Consider the following 26,235-nt stretch of genomic DNA (forward strand, 5'->3'; position numbering starts at 1 on the left):
CTCCCACGAGTATGGGGTGTTTTTTTTTTTTTCTTTCTTGTTTTGTTATAAATATCACACTTGGTCTGTCTTTCCGATGTGCGGGTTTTTTTTCCTGGGGGGGGGGGGGGGGGCAGTGTTTTCTAGTTTCAAGTTACGCCTGACAGCAGTCCTGCTGATCATTTTAGCTACAGTAATGTCTGAATCACTCTGAAATAATCATGCAGCTAATCTTGTCAGTTTTCTGTCAGAAACACCTGATCTGCATACCTGTTCAGGGTCTATGGCTAACAGTATTAGAGGCAGAGGAATAGCAAGCAACAGGGATCATTTAAGAAGATTTAATATGGCTTCCCCATATCCCTTTCACTTCAGGTTCCCTTTAACTGACTGGGTTCCTGGTTTGAGGGGCTTCTCAGCAAGGCAGACTGAAATGGCACTGATCTGCTTTAGAAAAAGTCTCTTGTTGAACCTGAATGGGCCAGAGATTAAATCAGCTAAAAATAAACTTGAGGACATATCAGCAGGTGGCAATATTACACATCAGTAACTAATTTAAAGTGGATCCGAGATCAACTTTTACTCATTGCATAATTGTGTTCCTTTCATATAGTTTATAGGGCATTCCTCAAGCCAAATATTTTTTTTTTTGTTTCATTACTCTAATTTGCTATAAACTAAACAAGCCTCGCCCACAGCTTCTCCAGTGCCTTGGCACTCTCAGATCCATGTAGCAAGGGCTTATGGGAGATCTGTCTGGCAGGAGCAGGAGGAGGTTACTAGCCAGAGATTACAGAGGGGAGGAGGAGAGGGGTTAAATTTGTCACAGGCTGAGGGCTGGGGATGCCATCAACTTGCCTGTGTGTAATGTGACAAACAGAACATGGCTGCCCTCATTGTATCACAGGAATAAATAATCATATACCGTTGAAGCTGTTTGTAGCTAGATTTGTTGTGTAAACTATCTAAACTTTAGATATGATATATAGACAAGTTACTTGTTATAGTTAGATTTTTCATCTCGGATCAGCTTTAAAAACACTGGGTATTTTAAATATAGCCACTTCCTTACAAAAGGGGAACTCACCTGCTCCTCCATGGGGCTGGTTTCATTATAAACAGCGGCAGGAGCAGCCTGCTTCGCCACCGCTAGATGCAAGAACCCAGAAGTCTGCTGGAGCAGTGATATGGCCTCCTGGTGGGTGATGCTCTCATCCAGGGGGGTAAAGTTTATAGCCAGAATCTGGTCATTCTCCTTCAGCCGTCCATCTCTGAAAACCACAAATCAATTACACTCTTTTTACATTTTGTAATAAATTCAGGAGAACTTTAATTTATTACAAAAACATCTCACTGCAGACAAGTACATACAATACACCTTCAAACACACAATCACTACTCACCTTTCAGAAACCATCAATGAAACCCAATATGACCCAGACAAAAGAGGGTGGAAAACTTGAGCCACACACCCACACAATGTATATTATGTATACAAACACATGCAGCCCTGTCCCCAAGCCCTGTTAACCTACTTTCCCTATGTTTCCAAAGACGACCAGCACGTCAACATATGCCTGTAATTGCACAAATGTATTCAGGATATGAAGGATTGGTGGATAGTGACAAGCCATAAGCAAAAATTAATCAGCATGGGTAGAAGTCCTTTCTGTAGGATGGGGTGCAATACAGCAAAATACAGGAATAATGCAGCATGGATATTATAGCATCTTAGTAAGCAAGTCCATGTCCAAAAAGTCAGGCTTTCAAGCCAAGAAACCGGTGACCATTGCACTCACCTGTGACCTTCTGGATGTGCGTACACATTTCCATTAACCCAGTGATCTGCAAACTTGGCTCTAAAGCTGTTAAAGGAACTACAAGTCCCACAATGCATTTGCCTTTATGAATCAAGACTGACTGTCAGACTCCCGCAATGCATTGTGGGACTTGTAGTCCCTTAACAGCTGGAGAGCCAAGTTTGCACGTCACTGCATTAACCTACTTTCCCTTACCATACTTTTATACCATTGGGAATTTGAATTCAACAAGCATGGAGTTTCACTGCCTGAATAATACCAGTCTGCAACACTATGGGTACTATATTATATTACAGATAAGCAGGGCTGTGGAGTCGGTCCAAAAATCCACCGACTCCGACTCCTCAGTTTAGGATTCCACCGACTCCGACTCCTCGACTCCTACTCCTCTAATTTGCATATTACAATTTTGTTGATTAAAAGTATGTAACATGAAATTCGTCTCTTAACTGCCAACGCTTAGGAATTTTACAAGACAACTGAAGTGAGAAGGATATGTAGACTACTATATTTATTCCCTTTAGACTAAAACTAGTCCTTGGTAAGAGTACTTGTAAAAGGTACAAACCGGAACAAAGAACATCTATCAGGCCCTAGGCAATGTAAGTGTGGGTACATGTAAGAATGATGTGCAGGTACTCTGCAGGGGAATGAGGAGATTGTAAACAGACAACACTTCTGTGTTCAATGTGCACAGCATTCTCAGTGGATTCCCTGCAGCTCTGTGGGGAGTGCATATGTAGGAGTATAGTACTACTGTGTAACAAAGTAAACCTAAGACAGATTAAATTAAAGTTTTATACATACCTGGTGCTTCCTCCAGCCGCCTTCAGGATAATCAGTCCCTCGTTGTCCTCCTCCACCACCTGGATCTTCTGCTATGAGTCCAGGCACTTGAGCCAGTCGGGCGTAGTGCACATGCACACACTCCGCCGCCAGGAGCATACTACACCTGTGCAGCACTATTGCGCAGGTGCAGAATGTTCCTGGCTGTGGGAGCGGCATGCGGCTGGACAGCGCTGACTGGCTGAATTACCAGGACTCGTAGCAGAAGATCCGGGTGGTGGAGGACAGCGAGGGACTGATTAGACTGAAGGGGGCTGGAGGAAGCCCGAGGTATGTATAAAACTTTACTTTTCATCCGTCTCAGTTACCCTTTAATTTGTAGTCACCAAACCAAATTTTAACAACATGTCAAAATATTTGATTTCATCAGCAAAGGGAGTGCATACATTTGCATAAATCAGCATCAATGCAGAATTATTTCCATCTCGTTGACCATCTCTATTAGTGACACAGCTACACATCAGGCTTTATTCTTACAGCATAGATGTTATTTAGTATATATATATGAGATTCCTGTGTACACATCATATATACAGTCACAATCAGATATGTATATCTGACCTTAAAAATACAGGGGCTGCTTTATTGAAGCAGCACAAGTAACTAATTTTGATTGGTTTATTTCATTTTTGTGGACTAAGCACAGCTATTACGGTATATATAGTGTATATATACACATTATTTTTAATGACTATTATCTGAGAAATAGAAAAATTTATCATATTTTCTATTTTAATTACAGTTACAAATTCATTAGGAGTCGGAGTAGGTGCATTTTTTCCCGACTCCAGGCACCCGAAATTGCCCGACTCCACGACTCCGACTTCACAGCCCTGCAGATAAGTGTTACAAGCTTGATATGGACCTTAAAAGGTCAGAGATGTCCAACTCCAGTCCATGCCAGTATTTCGGATGGACAGAGAAAGGTTTTTTACTTGATGAACCGCACCCTTCCTGATTCAGTCCCATCTATGAATTTGAGCTGTGCCAAACATGTGAGAGGACCTCGGCCCTTGAGGATTGGAGTTAGACACCCCTGTTGTACATAATTAAGCAGTGGAAGGCATGAAAAAGATCAGCAATGTCCAAGGACAGATTCTGTCTACCCGTTAGTAGGCTACAGAGAAAGACGTTGCAGTAGTCAAGTCAGAAGACTGATAAGGGCATGTACTAGAATTATAGCAGCGTCCTGCAAGAGGAGGGGGGCAGGATAGGTTTTAAAAGCATATCTGTTGTGAAATTAAAAAATTAGTTTCTGAAAGCACTCGTGTCCCCCAAGTGCTTCCAAAGATGGGCAGCTCCGTATTACGCAAGTGCAATATGGAGTGGCTCCTCTTCAGAAGCTCTCAGATGCGAGTGCTTCTGAGGATACCTGGAGGCACATTTGACCAGTTCAAATGGGGGTGACAGTGCTGGAATGAAGGGAGCGTAATAGGACCAGGAAGGCTCGATAGGATTCATTGCCTCCCACTTCAGTTGTATGTTAAGACAAAAGCAGATGTGGTTGGTGACCGAATGTATGGCCTGTGCTCTAGTTTCAGCCATCACCTCCAATGATAAAGGTTATGAGCACCTTTCCAACATGCTGAAGAAAAAACGTTTTCATGTCAACTTGTATTCCCGGTACAGCTTTCATCACTTCCTGTCACACAGAAGTGAGAAAACTCTCTGAAGACACAGATCATAAAAATAAAATGAATAAAGTTAGATATTAAAAAAAAATAAAGATGTTTTGGCTAAAGTTCTACCTCCATACAGTCAGCCAGAGCAAATTGGCACAAAGTAAAAATAAAAAAAAAAAAAAAAATGAAAAAAAATAAATAAAAAAAATATATGAACAGAATAGTCCTTCATTACTTGATTTCCAAATTCCTGACAACCACATTGAAGCATCTGGTATCAATGACCGGCGCAATCAGCACTGGCCTCGCTCGACCCAACACATAATCATCGGCCTCACAAAAACAGCCATTACCCAAAAACTGCATCTCAGGCTCCCAGGACAGAGTCTCCATCCACAACTGCTTTGCATGTGTTTCTTGTAACGCAGGGGAACGAAGATTTATTTTTTGTAAAATTACAATCCCTTACTATGTGTTACATAAATAGCAAGAAAAATACACCTGACAAAAAGTGGAGAGACAGATAGACGCACTCAGACGCACGCTAGGAGGAAGTCTAAATCTTACCTGTCTGCGATGCTTCCTGGTTGCACTCCCTTGATAAATACGCCGGCATCCCCCACGCTGGCATTTTTTAGCGCGACCACGCTGAAGCCGAGCCCTCCAACCAAAGGTTTTTCTATATCTATATATTCAATTTGCCGACCCTAATGCAAAAAAAAGAGAAAAAGAGAGAGAGAGAGAGAGAGAGAGAGAGTAAAAAAACAAATAGAATTTTGATTTGTTAGGCTGATGTCTCTGCCAGCCGCTTGAATTCTCTCCGCTGGGATGGAGGAACCCGGAGAAATTTATATCCTGTAAGACAGAACAAACTCAGCACTCTGATAATAAATTAATTCTGCTCCAGATCTCACTCCATTACTTTCCTGTGAAAACAGAGAAACGCCAAATGCCGTCAGCCCCGTGACGGAAGACCTCGGGGAATTTTTAGAACCATTTTCACACTTCATTCTCTGGCTAAATAAGATGTACTGCGGGAGCAGACTTAAATGAAGACTGGATTAACCGCTCTTAGGCAAGGCACAGGCTAAATGTTTTTTTTCCAATGCGCTTTTCTAAATAATAGACTTGTAAATTCAAAACAGTGATGAAGATTTTTCACTAGTAGGGATAATGCAAATTTATGTAAATGTTTATGCAAATATTTGCAGCTTGAAAATGGACCAATCAATTCAAACCTGGGTTGGACTTGATTGGTTCATTTTCAAGCTGCTTAAATTTGCATCCATATTTACATAAATCTGCATGGACTCGGAAATATTTGCATCTCATTGATCATCCCTATTCACACTAGCAATGAGTAGGATTCTCTTAACATGCAAACCTCCACTGATAGAGGTAGGAGAATCTACACAAGCAAATTTAAACCTCTAGCTACCAACAAATTAGCTGGCTGCATATAATGTCCCGTGGATATTAGATAACTGCTCAACAAGTAGTGGCTTTCATTTGCTAGCATGGCTTCCATTTCCAGAGTCATGTGAGGATACATTTCCTGCTCATCCAAGTTCGTCACTAAACCGCACCACAAAAAACAAACACACACGTATTTGACAAATGACCATACAGACATTCTCCTGATGTCTGTAACCTGCTTAGAGTTTCCTGGCAGGCTGGCACTTACCGCAGCCATTTCTTGAACCTTTTGGTCGAAGTCAGTGGTCCTCTCATTCTGTTGAACAAGCCTTGAAGCAATGAAGTTGTCAAAGGATGAAGAGCGGGTCCGGTTTCCCAGCTGGGCAGAAGAGACGGCTTCAAATACCAATAATCCTTTCTTTGTGAAATCAAATTCTGCAGAACGGTCAGCAGGCATGCGATTCAGCTGAGCAAATAAAATAGAGCCAAATTAATTAGAAAGAAGAAAAAGAAAAAAACTAGTTCTGTTAGGCTGAGAGTGGAAAGAAAGGCAGGTTTAATCAGAACTCCACTTTTCAGAATCTGTTGATGCGGAATTACCGTATATACTTGGCCATAAGTCTACAAATTTAGGTCTGACTCAGTAAATGAAAGTATAGGGGTCGCACTTCCCTTATGTCAGACTGGTTCCGGCTGACGGACGTGCAGGGAACTGGTACCGGAGCTGCAGACATCGGAGGACGGCGGCATGGGAGCGATCCAAGCAGATGGGGTTGGAGGAAGCCCCAGGTATGTATACATTTTTTTTTTGAGCTCTGGTACACTTTAAGCTTAGACTCTTGTCACACTGGAGGGTTTACTAGAGGCCAAACCACACTCATTTGTTACCTGCTTTTGGAATTTAGGCTGTGTTCCTGTTACAGTGGAAAATGGACATTTCTTTTTTCTCCATTTCACCGCATGACAAAAATAACAGTGGAAGGATCCTATTTTATAGGAAAGCGTGGAGGGGCAGTAGTGAATACTGCTGTTACCCTGTACAGAATATACACAGAAATATGGAAAGAGCAGGACTGCAGCCATTTTGCTAGGTGAAATGGTGCACATATGTATCTGAGCTGTGTATTCTACCCCTGGCCTGCAGCTGGACCCTCACCTGGTGCACATATGTATCTGAGCTGTGTATTCTACCCCTGATATGCAGCTGGACCCTCACCTGGTGCACACATGTATCTGAACTGTGTATTCTACCCCTCGCTGCAGCTGGACCCTCACGTGGTGCACATATGTATCTGAGCTGTGTATTCTACCCCTGGCCTGCAGCTGGAGCCTCACCTGGTGCACATATGTATCTGAGCTGTGTATTCTACCCCTCGCTGCAGCTGGACCCTCACCTGGTGCACATATGTATCTGAGCTGTGTATTCTACCCCTGGCCTGCAGCTGGAGCCTCACCTGGTGCACACATGTATCTGAGCTGTGTATTCTACCCCTCGCTGCAGCTGGAGCCTCACCTGGTGCACATATGTATCTGAGCTGTGTATTCTACCCCTGATATGCAGCTGGACCCTCACCTGGTGCACATATGTATCTGAACTGTGTATTCTACCCCTCGCTGCAGCTGGACCCTCACCTGGTGCACATATGTATCTGAGCTGTGTATTCTACCCCTGGCCTGCAGCTGGAGCCTCACCTGGTGCACACATGTATCTGAGCTGTGTATTCTACCCCTGGTATGCAGCTGGATCAGGGGCGTAGTAACAGCCATAGCAGTTACTATAGGACCCAGGAGCAGAGGGGGCCCAAGGGGTCCTTGATGTATTGTAACTTTGTGTTTCTCCTCTCACTTTGTCTCAGCGACCATGAACTATATGCTGTGTAGATCGCATAAGAATGTAAATTGCCCAATTAACTCATATCCATAGGGTAGGGGGCAGGTGGCATTGTTCAAGAGTGCCTGCATCTGATGGCCCCATGAAAGTTTTGCTATGGGGCCCCATAATCTCTAGCTACACCACTGAGCTGGACCCTCACCTGCTCCTTTAGCTGTTTGATTGAATGCTGCACCGTCAGTATCTGATTGAAGAGCGGGCTGGCCAGGGTCTCCCTCAGGATACTCAGCTGCTCCTGGTGATGCAGGTCCCCTTTATCCTTCAGCTTCCTCTTCAGTCGATCTGTGATCTGCAGCACCTTCTGCTTGTCTAGAGACATGGTCCCTGTAACAACAAGAGGGGGAGCTGAAAGGTTACCCAGTACCCCGTCCCAGCCAAAAAATGATTCCAAGCAAGGCTTACCTGTATCAAGAAATTCTGGCATCTTTAAATTAATCTGGTGGATGATTTCATGAAAAAGCTGTAAAAAATAAAAAATTTAATTCAATAGAAGTGTGTATGTATGTGGATTAGGCGCAGATACTTTCAATAAGTATACTGTATATGTGATGTGATGTGATGTGATGTGAAGCCAATGAACTGTATATGTATAAGACATTAACTCAAAAGATTTTTATCCACGTGAACGGCCTTTAGAGATTTTTATTCTTTCATGGAAAACAAAAGTTTGCTTTCTTAAAACAGAAAGTATTTGCGATAATTCAGGTTGGAGTGAGCTCTGAGATGTCTCCCACAATGCATTACTGCTGAATATATGCAAATTAACCATTGTCATCCTAAGAAGCAAAACACCTCCAGATCCGCTGGAATGCAATGATGTGTCAGCTGGTTAATTTGTACAGAGCCATAATAATCCAACATGCATACAGACTGTTTCGGATTGGTTGATCCTCATCAGTGCATGGCATGGATTAATTTGAATATATGAAACACCCAGGAGGTACAGACTAACCAGCAAGCTCATGGTGAACCAGAACTCATCACTTAATTTATCATTAGTATTATTTAGTCTTTATATAGCGCCATCTTCTTACGCAGCGCTGTACAGAGGATATAGTCTTGTCACTAAGGCCTAGTGCACACCAAAAACCGCTAGCAGATCCGCAAAATGCTAGCAGATTTTGAAACGCTTTTTCTTATTTTTCTGCAGCGTTTCAGCTAGCGTTTTGCGGTTTTGTGTAGCGGTTTTGGTATAGTAGATTTCATGTATTGCTACAGTAAAGCTGTTACTGAACAGCTACTGTAACAAAAAACGCCTGGCAAACCGCTCTGAAGTGCAGTTTTTCAGAGCGGTTTGCGTTTTTCCTATACTTAACATTGAGGCAGAAACGCATCCGCAATCCAAAATCTGCAGCAGCCCGGGAGTATGCGTTTCTGCAAAACGCCTCCCGCTCTGGTGTGCACCAGCCCATTGAAATACATTACCCTAGCAGATCCGCACCCGCAAGCGGATCGCAAACTGCAGCCGAACCGCTCTGGTGTGCACTAGGCCTAACTGTCTCTTAGAGGAGCTCACAATCTAATCCCTACCATAGTCATATGTCTATGTATGTATCGTTTAGTGTATTTATTGTAGTCTAGGGCCAATTTTGGGGGAAGCCAATGAACTTATCTGCATGTCTTTGGGATGTGAGAGGAAACCCATGCAGACACAGGGAGAACATACAAACTCTTTGCAGATGTTCACCTGGCTGGGATTCGAACCAGGGACCCAGCGCTGCAAGGCGAGAGTGCTAACCACTACGCCACCATGCTGCTCATGTGCAATAACTGAATTTATGATCATTATAGTCAGGGCCGGATTTCTGGAAAGGCCACTAAGGCCCGGGCCTTGGGTGGCTGCAGCGCAAAGGGCACCTGAACATGAAAGAGGGGCTGCTACATTTGAAAGAGGAGGGGGAAAATGGGGAGAAACACGTGAAAAAGGGAAGCTGATGCCCAAGGGAGCAGTTCATGAAAGAGAGGGGCTACAGTACATGGATGATACACATGGAAGAGGGGGCTGCACGTGTAAGGGGAGGGGCACTGCTGCACTTGGAAGGGGAGCAACAACATACTTGGCCTAGGGACACAAAAGGTATAAATCTGGCCTTGACTATAGTTCAGTATCCCCTGTAGCTGTGCAGATCTAAAAACAAAAACAAAAAAAAAACACAACATGGTTGCTAAAAACTGGCCATAATCCTGTCACGTACATCTTCATATGGCAGTTCGACAAACACCCATAGACAGCAATAAGGTGCCAATTAACGGTACAATTTTTCACTAAATGTGATCTTTCTGTGAGATTGATCGTAACTAATAGAAAGGCAATTATCGTTTGTTCACATTTACTTAACAGTTCTGTCTTCAAATTCATTCATAAAATTTAACTTTCGGATTGATTTTAATCTATTTAGCAATCGACCAAAGAATCGTTCCTCGATTGCCTTCATAAACGGCAAATATTCTATACAATACGATCGTAAGAATCGCATCAAAAGATCGCATTTGGTGAAAAAAAAAAATTGTACTGTTAATGGGCACCTATAGTGTAACTAGACAGATATCAACACTCCAATGTAGCAACAGCAATAGAATCAGTTGTAGCGATGGCGATTTCTAAAAGCACTCGTGGAAGTACTACAATCCAATTCATGGCAGAAAGCAATGAGAATTAATGTCTGCTGAATAGGAGTACTTCCCCAAGTGCCATTATAAATTGCCATTGCTTCAATTGATTCTATTGCTGTTGCTACATTGGAGTGTTGATATCTGTTTATTGAATTATTTGATTGACACTGTGTGATTTTTATGGTGAACTTCATCCATTCACAATATAGTGTAGCACTCTGAATAGCACCCGAGCGCAACCACTGACGACAGCCATTTACATACTAGCAATCGGGGTTGCAGAGGTTGCAACCGCACCGGGGCCCTTGGGCCAGAGGGGCCCTGAAGGGACCTCCCTCAATTACAGTATTAGCTTCCTACTGGTCCTGTGCTCATAATAATCACTTCTATAGATACGTTAAATAGTGGTAATCAAACTGTTCCCCATCCCCTTCTTGCACCTCTGACACTGTAGTTGCCATTGGCAGGTTTTGGTGCGCTGTATCAATTGTTATGTATAGAGTGCTTGGGGGGCCAATTGTAAAACTTGCAATGGAGGCCACAGCTCCTTAGTTACGCCACTGCCTACTTATCCTGTTAATGCTATTATTCCAGTTTTGTGGGATAGATTTGCGTGCAGGAAAGTCCATATAAAGAAGTAACTAGAGTGCATGCAGGCCCCATAACCAAAAATGTTATGGTGCTCATATCTATACAAAAAAAAAAAAAAAAAAAAAAAAAAAGCGACTATAAATAAAAAGAGGTGTATGCAGTCCAGTGGACGTCCCCTATATGGTACCTCCACTGCACAAAAAGTCAATCCAACTCCCACAAATACAAACATACTTCGGGAGGGGCGGCAGGCAAAGGCACTAGGATGATTTCCCATACATTTCACGCTGAAATCGTTCTGCAGTGTACAGAGATCAACTGGTGTGCGGCCACCTCTAGGAACTAAGGTGAAATCCCACTGTAAGTTCCCAGGAAATGTAGGAAACCAGCAGTAACCAACAGAATACTGTAAGCTGCTACAGAGACTCCAATCATAGTAAAAACAACTGGTTTTAAAATTTATAAAAAAAAGGGAGGCAGCGGTGGACTTGCCTCTTCAATAGAAGACACGAAAATTTCAGTTTCAGTACAAAAGAAAAAAAAAAAAAAAAATTTAAAATCGACTACTCCTAGTGCAATGCGTTTCACATGTGCAATCCTGCTTCATCAGGCAAGGAGCAAACTAGATACGGTCTTCCCTGCTGCCTCCCTTTTTATAAATTTTGAAACAATTTGTTTTTACGTGTTTGGCACCTCTGTAGCAGTTTACAGTGTTACGATTGTCCACCCTTGGTGGAGGGGTGTTTCTCCTCTTTCTTATCTACAGAAAGCGACGTCTTAACCTTATTGGGGTCAGATGTAGTCTCCCCACCTTGTGTAAATCCAATTCAACTGAAGGAGGTGCCCCACAGGCTTGATCTTTCATTCAGTTTAATGCCGAAACATGTAGCGTGTGCTGACATTGCATTAAACTGAACGAAAGTTCAAGCTTGTGGGGAGCCTGCTTCAGCTGAATTGGAGTTACACAAGGTGGAGCAGGACTGATGTTCCTGTTTGGAGGAGTGCACCGGCATTAGCTCTCCGGAGAGGGATAGAGCAAGCAGGAGCTCACAACCATTGCTGGTTTGTATAGTAATATCCCCACTGGCCTTACCAGTATTAGCCTTAGCAGTAACCCGTGTATGTAAGTACCGTATATTCCAGCGTATAAGACGACCCGCCAACTTTTCCAGTTAAAATATAGAGTTTGGGATATACTCCACGTATAAGACTACCCCTCTTCCAACGCACACCAAATAAAAATGGAAAAAAAATAATCATAAACTGGTGCTATGTATGACTAGATACTGGTGCTGTACTGTATGTGGTACCCAGTATATAGGCGATTGACTGGTTGGATTGGTTAACTCTCTCTCTCCCTAAAAGGTGGCCACTAATGTTCCAATCTTTTTCATCAAATTTTACCAAATCTATGTAGTATAAAGGTCAATATATTGGATTGATAATTTAGGCAGTTACCTTATATTACATAGAAGAGGTAAGATTAGATGAAAAAAAAATTGGATCGTTAGTGGCCATCCTAAGTCGATTGGTCAGCTCTCCGTCTCCCTGTTTATCAGTGTGGTATGGAAGAATAGATCGCGCTGTGCCCATAAAAACACACCCCTTTCATCCTTCTGGCCCACCCTTGTATTCCATTTACCTCCTTCTCTGCCTGTCAGATCTTGCACATCTGCATCACTCACCACAGTCCTCAGCAGTGATATCTGAGAGGCAGTAACAGGATAGGGCGTATCACCCGGCATTTAAGACGACCCCTGACTTTTCAGAGGCTTTTCAAGGGTTAAAAAGTAGTCTTATATGCCAGAATATACAGTATACATCTCATATTTACAACCAAATGCTAATTTTCCTTAAGATACTACACCATCAAGGGATCTCACCTTTTCCCTTTTTGTTTCAACCAACATAATGCACCAATAAGTGTAGCAGCAATTTAATCCAACACAAAATAGTTTTCCATACAGAACTGAACACAGATTTCTATATTTATATCCTCTAAAGACGGATACATTGCAGGGCAATTAAAAAAAGGAAAGGGCTGTACTGTACATTTGTAAACTGTGAACTCTGTAGGAATGTGGCCACTATAGAGAGAGCGATCACAGCTGGACTCCATTGCCCGCTGAGCGCTCTATAACAGTGAGAAGAGCCAGGAGAGGAATCTATACTATTCACAGATTACTCAAAGTGTAAAACATTAATCCCAAACTAAACTCCAACAAACAGAACATCTCTATCACCGGGGTCAGGGGAGGCCTCCTCAGCCTGTAGCTGGGAGAAATTCCACGCATTGTTTTATCATTCATGCTGAAGAATTATTCATGGGATATTTTGCAAACCATGATAAATCATCTGCGGTTTTACAGCGGACTGTGGAGGTAAAAGGCCAGGCTACCATGGCAAGCACCATTTTTCCAACATTATTGGATTACAGGCCTGCCCGATTCCATAAAACTGAATAGGACGCCTAATCAATGATAACTGCAGCAAGTGAGCGTGTCAGCGGCTACAAGAACACCCCCTTCTTTCTTTTTCACAACAGTAACATGAAGCTACATTGTGCCAAGTTGTGTTGCAGAATAATTCTGCATGTCAACATACTGTCCATACACTATGGGGCTGTTCACAGTACTGCGGTGTAACTGATTGCGTTATGCTAACTTGCTGAAGGCAGGATCTAGATTAGCGCCTACATCCTTTGTGCGTTGCCCTCCACATCGCTTTCCAGCTCTCATATACTTACTCATGAAGGAGGAAGTTTATGAGAGCTGCACGGTTGCATAGGGAATAGCACTCATCTTGCAGCCCTGGGGTCCCCGATTCGAACCCCAGACAGGGCACTTTCTGTACAGAGTTTGTATGTTCTCCCAGTGTCTGTGCGGGTTTCCTCCATGCACTCGGGTTTCCTCCCACCGCCCAAAAGCATACTGATAAGTTAATTGGCTTGCACCTAAATTGGCCCTTGACTACGCCTGTGCAGTAGAGCGGACCAGACAGATCTGCTATTTCCGCCTACTGCGTCTGCGCTGGAGCTGGGAAGGTACATATTTACATGTCTGCTGTTCAGTGGGCTGCAGCGGAAACCACCGTGGGACACAGGAGGATGGGGGAAGCCTCGATAGGATCCAGAGGCTTCCACCTCCCGAGGTGTGTACCCCCCAGAGGAATTTTTTTAAGTTACAGATCCTCCTTAACTACATAACGACCATATCATGCCGATGGGCGTGACTGCAGCGGCAGCCCCAGGACTGCCCAACGCAGTTTGGGGTCAAGTCCTGGAGCTGCAGTTTACCAGGGGATCACATGCAGTAACATGTTGAAAAAAATATAGTTATTTAACGCGTTACGGACAAGCTCAGCACGTCCAGTACCGCCGCAGGGAACCACTCAAGCCCTGCTGGGCCGATTTGAATATTTTTTCAAACATGCAGCTAGCACTTTGCTAGCTGCGTGTTTCTCCACTCGCTGCCGATCCGCCGCTACCTGCTGGCAAAGAGGGCCCCCCCGCAGACCCCATGCACAGCCTGGCCAATTGCCGCCAGGCTGCACTATGAGGTGGATCAGGGATTCCCTGTGACATCACAACGTCGATGATGTCATTCCGTTCGTCACCATGGTGACGGGGGAAGCCCTGAAGGAAATCCCGTTCTAAACAGGATTTCGTGACGGGCTTATTCGCCGGCGGCGAACAGAGGGGTGGGAGGGATGCTGCAGGGAGGAGGGGGGGGGGGGGGAAATCATGTAGCTAGCACTAGGCTAGCTACAGGATTTAAAAACAAAAAAAAATTAGGTTAAACAAAACCTCCCACGGCCGCGGGAATCAAAAACGCCAGGGAGGTTAAGACTTAAATTCCACCCAAAAAAGAAATTCATAATGAAAAAAATTTAAAATTAAAAGTGCATTGCTTAATTGTTAAAGGGGCACTATGGCGAAAAATCATGTTTTATAGTCACTGTACTATGCATAGTTGTTTGTAGAGCATAGTAGTTTACATGTAGTGAGGTACTGGGTTTTTTTTTTTTACACTGACATCATCATGGTATACTTTTATAGTCACGTCGGCAGAAGTACCTTTCCGACGCGACTCAGCCTAATCCATGTAGTTGTAGGAGGCATCTTTCACTGTTGCTGTAACTGCCGTTACATTTTTCCCCTCTCTGCAGCGCTGGAAGGTTTGTTCCAAATTTCAACTGCACCATCGTGCAGTTACACTGATCCCCCAGGCGCCGTAAAGAGCAGCAGATTATCTGCTGTGCGGGGAGTGAAACGCACCCTCCCTCTTCGGTGAGACGCAACTGCCCTGTGAGGAGGACTGTGGAGGAACGCAGCATCACTGATGACGCTGCCCGGCAAGGACCCCTGCAGCGAAGCTGGCATTGAAACGGACACCAAATGTTGTCCGTTTCTATGGCTACCAGGCTTCACAGAGCGAAGCCTGGTAGCCATAGAAACAGACAACATTAGGTGTCCGTTTCAATGCCAGCTTCGCTGCAGGGGTCCTTGCCGGGCAGCGTCATCAGTGATGCTGCGTTCCTCCACAGTCCTCCTCACAGGGCAGTTGCGTCTCACCGAAGAGGGAGGGTGCGTTTCACTCCCCGCACAGCAGATAATCTGCTGCTCTTTACGGCGCCTGGGGGATCAGTGTAACTGCACGATGGTGCAGTTGAAATTTGGAACAAACCTTCCAGCGCTGCAGAGAGGGGAAAAATGTAACGGCAGTTACAGCAACAGTGAAAGATGCCTCCTACAACTACATGGATTAGGCTGAGTCGCGTCGGAAAGGTACTTCTGCCGACGTGACTATAAAAGTATACCATGATGATGTCAGTGTTAAAAAAAAAACCCTGTACCTCACTACATGTAAACTACTATGCTCTACAAACAACTATGCATAGTACAGTGACTATAAAACATGATTTTTCGCCATAGTGCCCCTTTAATTGCTGATTTTTTCAGCACTTGTAAGTACCTGGTGCTATTTTTTCACTTCACAGAAAGTTACACTTGGTGTAACTGCCTTCTTAAAACAGAAGGAAATTTGCAATATTTCAGTTATAAGTGAACATTTGTGGTTACCCACAATGCCCTACTGAATATGCAAATTACCGTTATCCCTTTTCACCCTTGTGAAGCCAAGCAAGCATCCAGAACCACTGGTTTATAGCAAGCCTATAGCTTTAAGTTTTACACAGCCATATCAAACCCACATGTAGACAGCCTGTTTCGGACTTTTGGTCCTCATCAGTACATGGCAGGGATTGATAAGGCTGTATGAAATAGGGCTTGGATGAGAACAACAGAGTAACCAAGCAGCTCAGGGTGACCCAAACTACTAGGAAGCAGTAGGGTATTGTACCGTGTTAGCCATCAGTAAAAGCAAGAAGTTTTAAATCAGGATGATACCATTTATTGGCTAACTACAAATGAATAAGAATAAACAAGCTTTCGGCCAGGTGTGACTCAACAAAGGCGCCAGGTGTGACTGACATTACGCTGCTGTGTACTCCTCTCTTTACTGCCTGATGAAGCGGGTGTAGACCTGCGAAACGCGTTGTACTAAACCCCTGGAGTGTACCATTAAATTTACGTTTGTTGATTAACACAGCATTCTTGTGTCTGCTTGAGGGAGGTAAGTCCACCACTGCCTCCTAAGCAATTTTTAAACATTTTAGATAATGTTTTTATCTTTTTGGCACCTCTGTTCATTCCGTAATACAGTATATATCCACCTTTGGTGCAGGGGGATACCCCTTCTTTTTCACATCTACAGAGAGCGACTTCTTAGCCCTGAGTGAGGACAGGCCAATCTCCTCACCTGCCCATACAGTGGTTGCCTGGAGGTAACCCTGGTTTGTGAGTATATACTTTACTCCTTCACATTATTCCATTTGCCTTGACTTACTACACTATATTGGGCTCTCGGTTCTCTTTCCTTATAATTATCCAACACCGCGCACTATGCCAAATTACAGGGGGACCCCACAAAAGGCTACAGGATGGCACTTAATAGGATGGTTAACAGATTGCCTGCAAACATCAGACTACATGTAAGGACCCTTATCCCTGAAGAGCCTAGAACAGCCTGCTTTTACATGCTTCCCAAGATCCACAAAGAGGGAAACCCAGGCAGGCCCATAATCTCAGGGAGCGAAACTCTTACAGAGAACATCTCAGGGTGGCTGGAAAACATCTTGAAACCTCTTGTCTGTAAAAGGCCCAGCTACTTACAGGATACCACCCACCTCCTGAACAAACTGACAGCCATCGGCCCAATACCTGAGGGAACCATACTGGCCACGATGGACGTGGAGTCCCTGTACACGAACATTCCCCATGATGATGGTATTGCGGCCTGCCGTAAATATCTTCAGGGTCAGGGCATACCTGTAAAGCCTATTACTGGACTGATCAAATTCATTCTCACTCACAATTATTTCACTTTTGGACAGGACCGCTATTTACAGCAGATGGGCGTGGCAATGGGTTCGCGATTCGCTCCACAGTATGCAAATCTATTCATGGCCAAAATCGAAGAGGAATACCTTAATGCATGTGGCATAAAACCCTTGGCCTACTTCCGCTTCATTGATGATATTTTAATCATCTGGTCCGCAAGTGAGGATGATCTTCTCCAGTTCCACAGGAACTTCAATGCCTTCCATCCTACAATCAAATTGAAACTTACCTACTCTCACACAGAGATTAACTTTCTGGACACCACCATATACATCAGGGGTAACAACATACAAACCTCTGTGTATCGCAAACCTACAGACCGTCCCACATTCCTAAGATATGACAGTTTTCATCCCAAGCACATTAAGAACTCTATAATTTACAGCCAAGCTATAAGGTACAACCGGATTTGTTCTGACAGGATGGACAGAGACAAGCACCTGGATCACCTTAAGAACACTTTCATTAAACAAGGTTACAGTCCTCCCATGGCTGAGGCCCAAATCAGGAAAGCCAGCAACATCCCCAGGACTGAACTCCTGAAATATAAGCAAAACCAGAAAGGGGAACGTGTCCCTTTGGTTGTCACCTACAACCCACACCTGGAAATCTTAAGGAGGATTGCTAAGGAACTTCATCCCATTTTACACAAGGATCACAGACTGAGAACGATATTCCCTAAACCTCCACTCTTGTCATATCGGCAACCACACAATCTAAAACAGATGATTGTCAGGAGCTCTTTGAATAGGCCTCAACAAAACGGAACCAACCCTGCCGACAAAAAATATGTGGGACCTGCAGACACATTTACTCCACTGACAGGGTAACGATACCAGGTTCACAACAGGAGTACAGAGTACAAGGTAAATTTTCCTGTGGGTCCACCAATCTGGTATATCTGATCATGTGTGCTAAATGCCCCAATGTTATGTACGTGGGATAAACTGGACAAACACTGCGCAAACGTATGAATGGACACAGGCACACTATTAATGATACCAAATCTGGACTCCCAGTTGCTACACTCTTTCGGTCCAACGGACACAGCATGGATGATCTTCGTGTCACTGCCCTGAAGGGCGGCTTCAAAACGTCAAATGACCGATTAATAGCAGAAACAAAATTTATAAATTGGTTCAAAGCTGCGCAGAAGGGTTTGAATAAAGACAACAACTTTCTATATTGGTATGAGATTGATGATAAATGAACTGTCTCAGCCACTCTAGCTGAACTGGTGAACTAAGAATTTACAATACCTCTGGGTCAATCCTAATACCAGGTCTGTAAGCAATAGAGTAAACAAGGATCCTTTTCTTACCCCATTTAGATGGTCTGTTTGTATTAAGGCATCTTAATGACGTATTTATGCTTGAAAAAAATATCGTTTTTCCCTTTTGATGTTGCATGTATATAAGCTGTCTGTACCACCAGCTTGCAAACTAACAGGATGTAAACCTGACGAAGGCTGCAAGGCCGAAAGCTTGTTTATTCTTATTCATTTGTAGTTAGCCAATAACTTGAAACTACTAGGAATGTATAAAAAGGAACCAAAAAGCCCTCCTACTAAAAAAGCAAAGCTTGGTGTAATTGCCTTCTTAAAACAGAAGGAAATTTGCAATAATTCGGCTTTTTGGTTCCTTTTATCCCCCTATACATTCCTAGTAGTTTGGGTCACCCTGAGCTGCTTGGTTACTCTGTTGTTCTCGTCCAAGCCCTATTTCATACAGCCTTATCAATCCCTGCCATGTACTGATGAGGACCAAAAGTCCGAAACAGGCTGTATACATGTGGGTTTGATATGGCTGTGTAAAACTTAAAGCTATAGGCTTGCTATAAACCAGCGGTTCTGGATGCTTGCTTGGCTTCACAAGGGCGAAAAGGGATAATTTGCATATTCAGTAGCAGGGCATTGTGGGTAACCACAAATGTTCCCTTATAACTGAACTATTGCAAATTTCCTTCTGTTTTAAGAAGGCAATTACACCAAGCTTTGCTTTTTTTAGTAGGAGGGCTTTTTGGTTCCTTTTATCCCCTTATACATTTCTAGTAGTTTGGGTCACCCTGAGCTGCTTGGTTACTCTGTACATCAAGTTACATGTAGTCTAGAGCCTTTTGAACTGTATTTACTGGACTTCAGAATTTTTCCACACAAAACAATATTTTCTGCATTTTTAGCTAACATTGAACAACTTTTATTTTCACTATTACTACCATGTTACTGCACTATTTTACCGACTTTTGCATGCACTCTGAAACATTTTTGTAAATGTGGAAAAAAAATAAAAATAAAAAAAAAAGTGGTAAACCCCTCCTACAGTGTGATGTCAGCGCCTCACAGCACTGAGGTCCTGACATCACACTGTGGGAGCCTTGTTGCATTGTGGGAAATAACAGCTGTTTCCAACTGCCAAAAAAGCAAGCAGCATCTACTTCCAGTAACATCACCTGCCAGCAGTAAAAATGTCACCATGTGATAAATGTCAGAATGTAAATCAGGGAGAGGAAAGATTTTACAATGGGCAAACACCGACTAAATCATTTAAACATAATTATTGTAAAAATTAAGCTTTTTTTTTTTTAATTACCTTATTTTCACTGGAGTTCCACTTTAAGTATCCCTGTAAGTGGCAAACGGATTAGTGAGAACGAATCTGAATACCGGTCGATTGGATCAGTTTTCACTCCGTTGCCGTTCAGCTGCTTCCGCTCCGTTTGGAAGAGCTTAGTATGATATGCTGAAATATTGCACATCAGTATAGAGGATTAGGATGTTGCAAGGTGAGCAGCCATGCATTTTGAAGCACAGAATATGTTGGCGCTTTATAAATCAATAATTATGTACTACTGGCGATTACAATTTTGCCAGACACTGAGCATGATATTGGAAGAATGGTATTGCAACTGTTTGGTCAAGCATTGCTTGGCAGCTGAGTCCTCAGTATCCTGCACTGGCTGAAAAAGCACAGACTAAAGCAATATTTTGCCACATTTTTGCAGCTCCTAATCAGCTTCCGGCATCCTCACTGCACACAAGCTGGCATGTCACCTGACTCACGTTTAGTCAGGTGACACGCCGGCTTCCATGCACAGAGTTGCAGAAAGGCTACAAGATGTCCCTGGAGGCTCGGTAAGCATTTCAATGCCTCCAAACAACAGTCCCTGTTATCCACCAGGCATGCTGATTAGTTGAAACTTCTGGTTGCCTGAGTTCCGGATAACAGGGACTTTGCTGCATTTGGCTTACTAAGGACTCTTATATGCATCTAATTGACTGTCGGGTGATGGACTTCTGCTGAAAGTGTGTTCCCCTCTGGGCTGGAACCTCTGAAGTCCAGATAGAAGATACCACAGAAGGTCATGGAGAATACAGGGATGAGAGCCTGTGTGACTTCAAAATCCAGGTGGACAGAGAGGCACTAGCCAATTAGCAGGACATTGTGGCTGTAGACAAGGCTCAGAGGACAGGTGGTGATAGATGTAGCAGTGTCAAGTGTCAGCAACATCAGGAAGAAGAAAGCGTTTGGGAAGCTGGAAAAGTATTGGGGCCTAAAAGTACTAGAAAAGATAGTGAAAGTGAAGGCCAAAGAGATCCCAGCTGAGAATGGCAACTGTAAATGCGCCACCACTTCTATTTATCTGCTGGGCATTTGCAGGCAGCCTCAATCACCCAGCATGGAAAATGAGGTAGTGCCCATCCCAGACATGTACCTCTTAGTAGGCAGAAGCCACCAATATCTCCAAGCCACCCACTATTGTTGTTTTCTACCAGGTAGTAACTAAACCGTTTATCAATTACTGATGTGTGGTTACAAATGGTCCCAATTCAGTTGTATTACATGCCCTAATGCACGATCACCACGTTATACATCATTGTATGATGTTGGCTACTGTCATGGTGTAAAACAGTGATGTTAAAGCCCCAGTCCAGTTGAAAATTAAAAAAAAAAAAAAAAAGTTATGCCCTACCTCTCCTACAATGCAAGCAAGTGAAATGTAAAGGTTTACAAAGTCCGAAGTGGTGGCGTGTGTTACGAGTAGCTACCACCACTATAAAATTACTTGGGACTAGTGGTGGGTGTGCTACACGTAGCTACCACCACTATAGTTACTTCAGACTAGTGGTGTGCCCTATGAGAAGCTACAAATACGTAGCTACTTGTGTTCAAAATTTAAATTAGATAGCGTGCCTGCAACAGAGTGGGGGTTAACTTACCCATGCCACTGCCTATAGCCGATGCGTTCCACTCGCGGTCCACGTAACTCCACTACTTCCTCCTTCAAACCCAGAAAGAGGAAATAGTGGAGTTACGTGGACCGCAGTGGTAACCAAATGACCATCACTTTTTCAGGAAGGTAAACGTATTTAGGGACATTTAAACAGTTACACTTCAGTGAGGTGACTTGGGGGGGGGGGGGGGGGGGGGTGTAGTCCTAAAACTTTCTCTGCACATGGCCTTTAATTGTTCAAGATTCCCTGTAAAGCACTGTAGGAAAAATAACCAGTACGATTGAGGTCTCTAATAATTATAATAAAAAAAAAAAAAAATCTAACATAAGCTCTGAACACTAATGTACAGGCAGCTCGGGTTCTAAACAAGACATTACCCTGAAGAGAGGGAGGCCTCAGCACGTTATTGAGGCTTCCCTCTGTGGCCAGAAGCCCTCCGCTGCTGAGCGCAGCCCCCCTCCACATCGGCGCCACGCAGCTCCTCTTCCTCAATCATGGTCGCGCAGTAGCAGCACAAGCCTGAGGCTCCAGCATACTGCTCATGCATGGACGGGCTCAGTCGACTATTGCACGGCCACGCTGGAGGAAGAGTAGCTGCACGGCCCCAATGTGATGTCGCTAATCTTCTGGGGAGCCGCCCTCTGCTACGGGGGACAACAGAATAGCAAGGGAAACCTCAGTAGGATCCTGAGGCTTCCCTCTCTTAAGGTAAGTATCTGATTTTGTACCCGAGCTTTGGCTCACGTACACTTTAACCACCCTGGCGTTCTGATTAAATCGCCAGGGTGGCTGCGGGAGGGTTTTTTTTAAATTAAAAAAAAACTATTTCATGCAGCCAACTGAAAGTTGGCTGCATGAAAGCCCACTAGAGGGCGCTCCGGAGGCGATCTTCCGATCGCCTCCGGCGCCCAGAATAAACAAGGAAGGCCGCAATGAGCGGCCTTCCTTGTTTTGCTTATATCGTCGCCATAGCGACGAGCGGAGTGACGTCATCGACGTCAGCCGACGTCAGCCGCCTCCGATCCAGCCCTTAGCGCTGGCCGGAACTTTTTGTTCCGGCTACGCTGGGCTCAGGCGGCTGGGGGGACCCTCTTTCGCCGCTGCTCGCGGCGAATCGCCGCAGAGCGGCGGCGATCAGGCAGCACACGCGGCTGGCAAAGTGCCGGCTGCGTGTGCTGCTTTTTATTTCATTAAAATCGGCCCAGCAGGGCCTGAGCGGCAGCCGCTGGCGGTGTTGGACGAGCTGAGCTCGTCCAGACCGCTCAGCTGGTTAAAGAGTAACTGTAGTGAAAATGACATTTTACAATATTCTTTTTTACACAATATTCATTTACAGATTATTTAGTCGGTGTTAGCCCCGTGTAAAATCTTTCTTCTCGGTGATTTACCGTACATTCTGAAATATACCACTGGTGGTGACATTTTGTTTTGCTTGTTTACTGATAGTTCTATGCACAGAGAGAGATACTCCTTGGGTGGCAGTTGAAAAAAGCCGTTATTTCCCACAATGCAATGAGGTTCTCAGACAGCAAACTGTGAGGACCATGATCATGACATCACACTGTGGGAGGGGTTCCACCACAATATCAGCCATACAGACCCCCCGATGATCTATTCGAGCAAAGGTAAACATTCCTCATGGGAAAGGGGGTATCAGCTACTGATTGGGAAGAAGTTCAATCCTGGGTTAAAGTTCCTCATGCCCCCCACACACTGGCATTGTAAACCTGCATTGGGTTGCCCTTTCTTACCGGATGGTGCGCAGTACAAAGTTAGTCAATGGAACCTTGCAGTTAATGTGGCGCAATGCGATGTGCCGGAAGCATCAGATCTTAAAGGATACCAGAACCGAACGGTTCTGGTAAAAAATGATAGCTGCTCCGTGTAGGGTGTAAACAGCACATACCAGCCACTCCTCCTGCCCCCCTGCGTCTGCCGCCATTCTCAGTGTATACATGCGGGTGTCCGGCGACTTGAACTTTGACCTGGACATACTGCGCCCTGTGTGCACAGTATGTCCTTCCCTCTTCATTTCTGGCCAGCGCATAGTGCAAGGCTCAGAAGCACGCTGACCCCTCCGTGCTGCGTGTGCGTTCCACTAAACCAAGTGTCTAGCCTCGCACTATGCGCCGGCCAGATGGAGGGGGGCAGGAGGAGCGGCTGATTTGTGCTGTTTACATCCTACACAGTGCAGCTATCATTTTTACCAGAACTGTTCGGTTCTGGTATCCTTTAAGCAAAGTGTCCAGCACGTTACCGCATAAGCCGTGCTTACAGCATGGATCCTGCACTAATGCAAGTCAATGCGCGACGCAGGTAGTATGCATGATGCAAGCGCGGTGGTGCACGGCACACACCAACGGGAATCCTAGGGATGTACTTCCTGCTCAACAAACTGCCCAGGAACTTCTGTCATCCTTTAGGGCTCGTTTCCACTATTGCGGTGCGGAATCGCCTGGATTCCACCGCTGATGAAATCACATGCGGATGCGATTCCCCATGCGTTTTATGCCACGAATTCGCATGCGAATTCGCATAGGTGAGGGTATATGCGGTTTTAACCATGTCACTGCCTGTGTGAATTTACATTGGTACCTATGCGAATTCGCGGAAAAAACTGTATGGGGAAACCGCATACGATTTCCCTATTAAATACATTGCATGCGATTCGCATGCATTCCACTCGCAGGCAAATTCTGCGGCTCTTTTGTGCGTTTTTTCACCGCTGAAAAAAAACGCACCTCAACAACGCTACAGTGGAAACAGGTCCATCCACTTGCATTACATGTGCGAATCCGCATGCGTTGGACGCATGCGGATTCACGATAGTGGAAACGAGCCCTCAATGGCTTTTGCAGCCCAGTTAAAATGATTTTATCAACCTCTTCTACAATAACCTAGGGCTCCCATGCCCTAGGCAATCACCCGGAAATGAAGGAAGCGAATACAAGTAAAAAATAAAAATTATACAGAAGTCTTCCCTTTTCCATCAATATAGATTACATCTTCTTGCAGCCTCGTGAGAGGAAATGCAAATCCCTTAGCACTCAATTCAGAGTATAAACTGCGGCTGCCATTAAGTTGCTGTCCCTTTCACAGAGTGGCCAACAGAGCTCCTAATTAGAAACGTGAGGTAAACTTTGACCTGACACTTTTTGTGCGTACAATCACTGGAATTAGCAGGAACGGAAACCAGGGCCGGGCCGAGGCATAGGCTGGAGAGGCTCCAGCCTCAGGGTGCAGTGTAAGAGGGGGCGCACAATTCATTCAGCTGTCATTCCTAATTGTGTTTGAAGCAGAAATAAATAAGAAAAGGGGGTACATAGCAGTGACTGCAAGCCAGATAACTAGATATTAAGTTGTTGGGGACGTTGTGGGCCCTGTGGCCCTCTTAGTCTAATAGCAATCAGTGTGTGACAGCTGAGGTGGGAGGGATGGAGGGGCGCACTTTGGTGTCTCAGCCTTGGGTGCTGGAGGACCTTGTCCCAGCTCTGACGGAAACATCTTTGAGTGGCAACAATCAGTTCTGGAAATCTAACCACTAAACACTTGACTAACTAATCTGTCGGTTTATTAATCATTTACGCCCCCTCTAATTCCAGCTCTTGTAGATCAAAAACCTACAGGAAACTCAAAAGATTCGCTTTTCTCTTAATCAGTCACCTGTTGAAATTTCCAGAAACAGGAAGTGATACCTGCCTGCCACACCTGAGCTTTGGGAGAAACTAGGATTTTACCAGATAAAACGTGCCAGGAAGCAGCAAGGAAGGGAACAGACAGTGATTAAACACCCCATACAACAATGTCCTCTGGCTGCTGGGGAACTACATGTCTCAGCATGCTTTAGCAGCAGATTTAGTTTCTAACAGATCATTCCTGAATGAAACTTGTGTGTCCCTGCCTGTGCTTTAGCTCAGTATCTGTGGGTGTTCCTGTCACTTCCTGCTTGTTACTCTGTATCAGTGCTGCAATCAGAGGCTGCCATTCCCAGGAGGGGCAGGGGGTGCTGTGGCACCTGGGGCTCTACCTGGCCAGGGCTGGAGGGGGATTCCAGGACACAGGAGGCAGCTCAGTGTCAGCTCAGGGTCTGGCCAGCCTGACACACCACGTACCTCAGTCCCAGCTCTGTCCAATCACTCCCAGCTTGTGGCAGCTGCTGCACTTTGGATCTGGACTGCTGCTGTCTTTTTTCAATTCCCTGAACAAACTTTATTTAAAAGTCACAAAGTGCACAGCATTTACGTAGCGAGAAAGGTAAACACAGCATAGGCAGGTGGGGAGGCGGAGCAGTTTCAGCCTTCTAGCTCCTGGAATAATCTCCACAGCATAGGGTTAATTTAAAGAGGAACTGGAAAAAAAAATACTGTCGACTGTTGAATGCATAATTGAAACAAGAAGACAAAACACACCAAGATTATTTTGTATCATTTTATATTATTATTATGATAAATTGGATTATTCAGTACAGTAACTTTAACCCAGTGTGGTAGGTATACAGTACTTCCTGAACCTACCAAATCTTTCCGACTACAATCACTTTGAGGCCTCATTCACACCTAAAATGGAAAACACAAGTGTTTTACGTTTTCGTACACTTTTTTTCCTCCTACCGGTGCTCCACTGCGCGCTGCGTTTCTGGTAAAAGCACTTTTCCACAGCGGTTTTGTAATACACTCCCTGACGCAAGTCAGGAAGTGAACTCTGACCCGGTAAAAAAAAAAAAGCAAATGCAATCGCCGCATAAAGGGTTTTTGTGAGCATTTAGC

At 44.4% G+C, this 26,235-nt stretch overlaps 1 protein-coding gene across 5 annotated transcripts in view; it reads right to left on the reverse strand.

Moving 5' to 3' along the window:
* Window positions 1-25,782, reverse strand: part of PATJ (PATJ crumbs cell polarity complex component) — a 396,175-nt gene extending 370,393 nt beyond the window's left edge. For 3 of the 5 annotated variants that reach the window (XM_068239368.1, XM_068239367.1, XM_068239364.1), the window contains exons 1-6: window positions 25,582-25,660; window positions 7,977-8,034; window positions 7,717-7,898; window positions 5,952-6,149; window positions 4,835-4,974; window positions 1,067-1,250 (exon numbers count right to left, since the gene is read on the reverse strand). In XM_068239368.1, coding sequence (XP_068095469.1) covers window positions 1,067-1,250; window positions 4,835-4,974; window positions 5,952-6,149; window positions 7,717-7,898; window positions 7,977-7,998 — 726 coding nt within the window. In that variant the 5' untranslated portion in view covers window positions 7,999-8,034; window positions 25,582-25,660. Of the gene's footprint in view, window positions 1-1,066; window positions 1,251-4,834; window positions 4,975-5,951; window positions 6,150-7,716; window positions 7,899-7,976; window positions 8,035-25,496; window positions 25,553-25,581; window positions 25,661-25,711 lie in introns of those variants that run through there. The other 2 variants (XM_068239365.1, XM_068239366.1) reach the window with 2 other exon arrangements.
* Between the last annotated feature and the right edge of the window lie 453 nt (window positions 25,783-26,235).

Source organism: Hyperolius riggenbachi, chromosome 6, assembly GCF_040937935.1.
Source record: "Hyperolius riggenbachi isolate aHypRig1 chromosome 6, aHypRig1.pri, whole genome shotgun sequence".
In the NCBI taxonomy this organism is placed as follows: domain Eukaryota; kingdom Metazoa; phylum Chordata; class Amphibia; order Anura; family Hyperoliidae; genus Hyperolius; species Hyperolius riggenbachi.